General features: G+C 33.0%; 1 protein-coding gene across 4 annotated transcripts; it reads left to right on the top strand.

Annotated features, from left to right (window-relative positions):
* The first annotated feature begins 2,474 nt into the window (after positions 1-2,474).
* Positions 2,475-4,506, top strand: LOC133317084 (zinc transporter 4, chloroplastic). Of its 4 annotated transcripts, none has more exons than XM_061518899.1 (4): positions 2,475-2,643; positions 2,738-2,789; positions 3,014-3,711; positions 3,801-4,506. In XM_061518899.1, the coding sequence occupies exons 1-4, from the start codon at positions 2,629-2,631 to the stop codon at positions 4,254-4,256; spliced, it is 1,221 nt and encodes a 406-aa protein (XP_061374883.1). In that variant the 5' UTR covers positions 2,475-2,628; the 3' UTR covers positions 4,257-4,506. The 4 variants fall into 4 exon arrangements, with proteins under 4 accessions (XP_061374883.1, XP_061374884.1, XP_061374885.1 ...); XM_061518900.1 differs by having other exon boundaries at positions 2,477-2,643; positions 2,873-3,711; XM_061518901.1 differs by lacking the exon at positions 2,475-2,643 and having other exon boundaries at positions 2,673-2,789; positions 2,873-3,711.
* Positions 4,507-7,832: the final 3,326 nt, after the last annotated feature.

The raw sequence follows: 7,832 nt of genomic DNA, 5'->3' as shown, positions 1-7,832 counted from the left end.
GCTTGAGCCAGCGAACTATATGCCAAAAGGACACACGTGGCATCCCCCTACAAGCTTGCTGGGGTAAAAGTGAACTATGAGTGTCTGACACGTGGTGAAGTTCGTTATATGTCATAACGAACTCATATGTTATAGTGAACTATGTGTTATAAATACCCAACCCACCCAACATGGTCTTTCTACATTCCATTTCTAAAAATCTTCGTCCCCTTTTTTTAAGAACCTATGTCATCTTCTTATTTCTTCTATTTGCAATTTGACATAATAAGTGAAAGTAACAATGATTTAATCACTATTGTATATTATAATGGGAGGAGATATTTTTTATCGAACGGTCAAGTTTTTGAATAAGATACAAAAAAAAATTAAAAAAAAAGCTTCAACCTTTATTATATTGCCTCCATTCAATATATTTTGTTTTATTGAAAAGTGAAAGATATAAAAAATAAAATGAAATGAAAAGTGAGAGTTGACTGATAAAGTATGAACTAATTTCTTATCAACTTCTCTGTGCAGCCCTCACCAACACCATTGTCCCTAATAAATGAAGTCTCAGTCATAGCCCATCCCTTAAACTGCAATTGCAATTGCAAGTAACTTATCACAGTATGTAACAGTTTAACAACATCTCAGCCCCACATTTTTTTTTAATTAAAACTATTTTAAAACTCTGAAATAGATTCTGCACATAATTTTATGAGAGTAACAACCATTAAGCACTTTTTTATGGGTAAAGTATTTGTTATTTTAAATGACATAAAATTATGTCACTTTAAGAGAGATACAAATACAGAAAGTTTGAATTTTAAATTAAAAAAACCACCCATTTTCTCTCTCCCATGATTTCTGTTTTTCTGTGTCTATCTCTCTCCTAAAATGACATAACTTATGTCATTTAAAATGATAAACACCAAACCCTTTTTTTATATACAATTTTTTTCTTCAATTTTTTTGTTGGGGCCCGCCACCCCGGCCCACCCTAATTTTGCCTATGATGTCATGGAAATATTTTTTATGTTCCAGGATCACCTAATAATTTGGCGCTCCCTCTCACAATACCAATTTTTTCTTTCTCTTTCTACTAGGGGTGTAAATGGGCCGGGCTTTGGCCTTCCTGGCCCAAGCCTACGTCAAAAAAAAGTCAGCCTATCTGGTTTATTGACATATTAAAGGCTTTATTTGTAGGTCAAGCCCGACCCATTTTTAAAAATAAGAAAGCCTGACATGGCCTACAGGCCTTGTAGGCCTCCCACTGCAGATACTAAGCAAAAAAAATAATTGTATAGAGCAAAGAAAGTTCCATTTATACATGCACTAGTACTTCTCATAAGAAAAAAATGACAAACAAGAAAGAGTCAACATAATACTCCAGCTCTAGAATGTATATCATAAAGGAATAGAGTCAAAGAAATGGGAAAAATAAGAAAAATATAATTACTGGATGCTTTGGTGTTGGTATTGGTATTTAGTACTTTGCGTGTACAGGAGAAGCGTCAGTACACATAAAAATTAGGGTTGGTATTGGTATTTGGTACTTTGCGTCTTTGACACATAAAATAAATATTATTTTATTATTTTATTTTAATAAATTAAATAGGCCAGCCTACAAGGCTGTAGGCCGAGCTTAACAAAATTGGCCTATGGCCTATTTGTTAAAAAAGTTTTTTTATAAGCCTAAGCCTACTCTATTTTTCTGAAAGGCCGGATTTGGGCTGGGCTCAATGTAGGCCAGCCGTAGACTGGGCTGGGCTAGCCTGGCCCATTTACACCCCTACTTTCTACCCCTGTTTTTTTTTTTTTTTCTCAATTTTATCCTTTCTTTTACATTAAGGGACTACCTAAAAAATAATCATCGCGGAGCATAATAAATTCTGTCGTGATGTCATATGAACTTTAAATGTGTGAAACTTTTCTTTTTCAATCCCAGAGTTTTGATGTGTGTATCTCATTTCACAAAATTTCGAAATACATAACCTGTTGATTGTGTCGTTTTAAGGAAAAGTTTAATTAAAGAGAATGTTAAATTCTTTTATAATAAAAAAAAAAATTCTTCAAAAACAAAACTAGAAATCAAACAGAAAACTCATACCAAATAAGTTTTTTAATTATTTTTTAAATTAAAAAGCTATTCATGCATGTGAACCCTTCCTTCGCTCGATTCTAGTATGACCCAACTCCCCTCAAATCCTAAGAATAATTAGGGTCATACGATAAAATAAAAAATAAAAAATAGATGCCTGGATGCACAGATCCAATAGTTGATTAAAAATAAAAGGTGTTGTACTTAAATTAAGTAATTAATAAAGTGAGTTATTTCCGGAGAATAAAAAAACGAAAAAACATCTTAGAAAGAGAAAGGTGATGAAACAATGTCGACACTATCGCGCTCATTTCATTGCAAAAAGTCCAAACCGAAGCATCCACATCCTCGTATCGCCCCCTCTCTCTCCTCAATATGACGACACTCCTCTTTCTTTCGCCAACACCGATCCAGCACTTGATGATGCCCTGCACAAATTCCCAACCCCAACCTTCACCTTTTCTTGTTTATAATTATCAAATTGAGTTTCTCTTCAGCCTACAACCCTACCCATCTTTTCTTTTTCCCATAAATTTTGTCTCACTTCCATGTTCTTTATTGAGGTTTGTTCTCCCTTTCCCCTGTTCTTCTTTTTTCTTTATTCTGCACTGCTTTCAATATAATCGGTCTTTTTTTTTTTTATTTCTTTTTCTTCAGGATCTCTGGCCACTGCTCTGGCACCTCGTTGAAAAAGTTCATCTCTTCTCAGGTAATTCTTTGAATCAAATGGTGTCCACTGCATGTCTTTTTATTTCATGCAATTTGAAAGTAACAAATTCAATTTTCTTAAAGTGGAATAGGTTATGGAAAACCCACACACTCAAAATTAGAGAAAAGATTGCAAGTTCTAATCTTTACAATTCGCTCGCATAGCTCAATAAATTATCATTAAAGGGTTTCTAAAATCTTTGGGCTGGTGCTTTTCCCAAATAGAAAAAGCATCGTTTTTCCAATATCTACCCGAATCGATGACGAACTCAACCTGCGGAGGCACCGAGTCAGAACTCTGCCGAGACGAGTCAGCCGCATTCGTCCTCAAATTCGTGGCGATCGCATCCATTCTGTTGGCGGGCATGGCCGGAATCGCCATCCCACTCATCGGAAAACACTGCCGGTTCCTCAGCACCGACGGTAACCTATTCGTTGCAACAAAGGCTTTCGCGGCGGGGGTGATTCTCGCCACCGGCTTCGTCCACATGCTATCGGACGCTTCGGATGCGCTCAACAACCCGTGCTTGCCAGCATTTCCATGGTCCAAGTTTCCATTCACGGGGTTCTTCGCCATGATGGCAGCGCTCTTCACCCTCCTCCTTGACTTCGCCGGAACTCAGTATTACGAGCGCAAACAAGGGATCAACCGGGCCAACGAAGAGCAAGCACGGGTCGGGTCATCCGAACCGGACAGGAATAGCAAGGTGTTCGGAGAAGAGGAAAGTGGTGGAATGCATATAGTAGGAATGCATGCACACGCGGCGCACCATAGACACAACCACTCACATGGTAACGACGCATGCCATGGCATTAGCATTAGCATCAAGGAACACGGCCACGCGCACGGGCACTCCCACTCCCACGCAAATGAAGGTGATGTTGGGGAAGAAACTGACGTTCGACACGTCGTCGTTTCGCAGGTAACTGTATGCGTTATTTTATAGTTTTTTTTTTTTTATTATTTAGAAAATCATTGTTATTGTGCTTAGTATACACGTGTGCAATGTAGGTATTGGAGCTTGGGATTGTATCACATTCGGTGATAATTGGGTTGTCGCTAGGAGTGTCACAAAGCCCTTGTGTGATAAGACCACTAATTGCTGCATTATCATTCCATCAATTCTTTGAAGGGTTTGCACTTGGAGGGTGCATCTCGCAAGCTCAGTTCAAGACATCATCAGCGACAATAATGGCTTGTTTTTTTGCACTAACTACGCCGGTGGGTGTTGGGATTGGAACAGGAATTGCTTCGGTGTATGACCCTCATAGTCCAGGTGCACTCATAGCGGAAGGTATCTTGGATTCCTTGTCAGCGGGGATTTTAGTGTATATGGCTTTGGTAGACTTGATAGCAGCTGATTTTCTTAGCAAAAGAATGAGTTGTAACTTTAGGTTGCAGATAGTGTCTTATTGTATGCTTTTCCTTGGGGCTGGTTTGATGTCTTCGCTCGCAATATGGGCCTGAGTCCTGACCCTACCCCAATATATATGTTGTTCAATATTCATGTGTGTTTCGTTTTCTTTCTTTAATGCGGTTCTCTTCATTTTCGAATAGCTAAGGCACAGTTGGTTCCCCTGAACAACCGAAGCCCACTAAATTCATTTTAGCATGCCAGATTAGGTTTATGTGAGAGCCGGTGATAGTGGTGGCTCGCCGATTACTAAAGTAACTGTTGGCGACAGAGAGAAACGGCTTAAAAACAAATGTATCTGTTTTTGCTTCATTTAAAAATAATTTCACTTTATATAAGAATTTTTTCTCAGTTAAATGAGGTTGTTGTGCGATGGACTTTGAATTTTCTATTTTTTGTATATCTTGTTTTTTAATAAAAAAATTACATATGTTTTAGGTTTCGATTTTTGGATAATTTTTTTTTATATAAATTAACTTCCGTGGATAAATACTGTTGATTTAATTTCCCTGTTTATTTTCTTCCCTATTACTTTGTTCCCCCCACACGCGAAAAAATGGATCAATGGCTTTAAAGACAGTTGAGTAAATGATATCAATGATTGAGTTTATATCTCAACTCATAATCTTAAATTATATTTTCATACTCAAAATCTTAAATTTTATTTCCATTTATATGGTAGAATGAGAGAAACTGGACCCCGAAAGCTTGAATTCAGACAAAATCTGGGTTACTCGTCCTCTGTTTCGGCCCAGGCCCTAAGTTGCGCTCATTCCTAATCCACCAAGCAACGCTGAATTCAATGGGCTGAGATGGTTTAGTATGCTTACTTTTAAAGGTGTTGTCAATTAATGAATAAAAATAATATTTATTATTTTTAAATATTTTTTTTTATATATCTTAATCACGGTAAATAACATGATATTTTATAAAAGTAATTGAATTGTGAGAGTGTATCAAAATTTTCAAAACACCTGTTTTTATTTTTATTTTTTTAGTACAATGTTTTTTTTTTAATTTAAAATAACATTATTGTAGATATGCAGAAGATGATTATACGTTAAATATTTTTTTTTTTGAAAATAATGAATCTAACTAAAATAATTTGTCTACTAGCGAACATATATAAACATGAATGCACACATTTATTCGGCTAAAAATCGTCTGCAGTTTAAAAAGAACTGCATATGATGTAATTTTAAAATCGTATGTCTCATAATTTTCAAACTTTGTTCATAGTTTTTTTTTCTATCCAAAAAAACTTTAAATGTGAGGATTATCCTTAATTTCATGTTTTTCTTAGATAAGGTATAAATGAGCTACTTAAGTTTTTGAACTTGACGGTTCATTAATAATTAAGTGTTTATATTTATTTATCTAACTACCAAATGCATGTATACAAATCTCAATTATACGACATCTCGAGCTCCCTCGACAAAGTACAACGTTATTATTACGCATGTAAGTAATGCTTATTGCTTGGTACAATATTTTGGTGCATATCACATTGCGTGACGTATGAAATTGTGTGAGTGTTATTTAAGTGTCGTAAGATGAGCTGCAATTACTGATATCAATTAGAGTAAATATCATTTTTAGTCTTTAACAAAAAATGCGATTTTTATTTTAGTCCTTTACAAAAATAAATTAGTCAATTAGTCCCTAACAAATTCAAAGTGAATCTATTTAGTTGAAATCGTGGTCCCTCGTAAATTCAAAAAAGATCCATATTAGTCCCTCAAAAGAATTAAAATGGGCCCACCTTGAATTTGTTAGGCACGAATTGACTAATTTATTTTTGTAAGGAACTAAAGTGAGAACCGTATTTCTTGTTATGGATCAAAAATGATATTTACTCTAACAATTATATAAGTGTGAACTGTGAAGAGACATAAGTGAAAGTGATATGTTCCTAAGTCCTAACCCTCCTCTTACGCACGTATATATAGTAGTACTAGCATACTCTTAGACGGTGTTCGTGGTGGTGATTCGGTCAATTCATGCATAAAGGAAGAAGTTGGAAAGCTAACACGTTAGGTTTAATTTTTATTTATTTTTTACGACTTTTTTTATTTCATAATGAGACTTTACATTTTTTATGTAGAGTTAGCTATATAATACCCCAAAAATATATATTATATATATATATATATAAAAATTTAATGTGTGAAGTGCAGATATACATAGTACATGAAAGTGTGTGAGATTTTATGAGGAGAAAAACATAAAGAATAGATTCTATCCACCCATGTACGTGCAGATAAAAAAATTTCTTTTGATTTCAGAAAAAAATATGTAATTTTCGAAATCAAACTTTAAATTTAATATTAAAAAAATTATTAATTTATTTCACTCAAATGAACATACGTTCCTATTCTCAATGTATCCAAAATTGAGTTTCTACGTAGAAATGGAAGGGAATGGTAGAAACGTAAATCATATAAACGAAAAAAATGTAAAATTTTTACTACTTTAGGCCAAGATACAAAATTATATATATGTGTGTGTGTAAAAATATATCACGTAAGTCACTACTCAAAATTTAATGAATAACTTCATATTTAAAATATATAAGTCACATAACTATATAAGACATAAGTTCAAAAACATAAAAAGAGTTTAACAATGCCTATAATTAAGTTTCACAACATCAAAAGAATAAAGTTTAACAACTCTTAAATAAAAATACAGCAACCTCACAAATAATATACTGTGCATTTGATTTGAGAAAATAAAAATAAGGTTTTTTATTTTATTTTATTAAAAATATAAAAATAAAATCATTCATAAGTTAAAAGTTGACCTGATTTGATTTTTTGATTTAAGTAAAAATTTGTGTTTCTACTATTTTTACATTTACACATAATTTTTACCAGTTCTTATTAAAAAAGATTTTTACTTATATTTTAAGACGTATCACCTTATTAAAAACGTAAAAACATAAATTTTTATATTTTTGTTTTTAACAACAATGCCTATACCGCATTCCCCTGAATCGTTTTCAATGTGTCAGACACGTTTGAGTATTAGGGATTGATTAGCGGTCAAATTGACAGCATATTAGTGATCGTTTAACTTATATATGTGTATTGGGCTCTGTTTACAATGTTGTATTTTCTGTGGTTGGTTCAAAATACTTCAAACAAATTTTGTAAATTATATATATCCGTAATTGACCATATATTTACGCATATTAATCTATACCTACATACATAACAAAATTCAAGTTATATGTATAATTAAATCTATTTAATGGTTTTAAATTTTTAGGTCATGCAGGTATATGCAATGCATCCTACTCAGTAAGTTTGTATATATACGTGAGAGGCAGAGAGAAATAAAAATTAAAAGACAAAAAAGCCTTATCTAAAATTTAATTACCGCTTTCAAACTAAGTGGGCATGGAAGAAAAATGATACAATTAAATTAAGAAAATTGAAGCACTGTTAATATTTCCTTATATGTTAAATGTTAATAAATAAATAGTTTTAAAATAATATTAATATAAATATTTTACACATTAAAATAATTTGACTATGATAATTATCATTCATACAATTAATTCTTTAAAAATATGTCAAAATATTTCTAAATAATAATGTAAGAAATTACCATCAACTTTAAAGTTA

Source organism: Gastrolobium bilobum, unplaced genomic scaffold (genome assembly GCF_033153095.1).
Source record: "Gastrolobium bilobum isolate Gb01-03AN ecotype WA unplaced genomic scaffold, APGP_CSIRO_Gbil_v1 utg5255, whole genome shotgun sequence".
In the NCBI taxonomy this organism is placed as follows: Eukaryota; Viridiplantae; Streptophyta; class Magnoliopsida; order Fabales; family Fabaceae; genus Gastrolobium; species Gastrolobium bilobum.
This window is presented reverse-complemented; position numbering and strand designations above follow the sequence as displayed.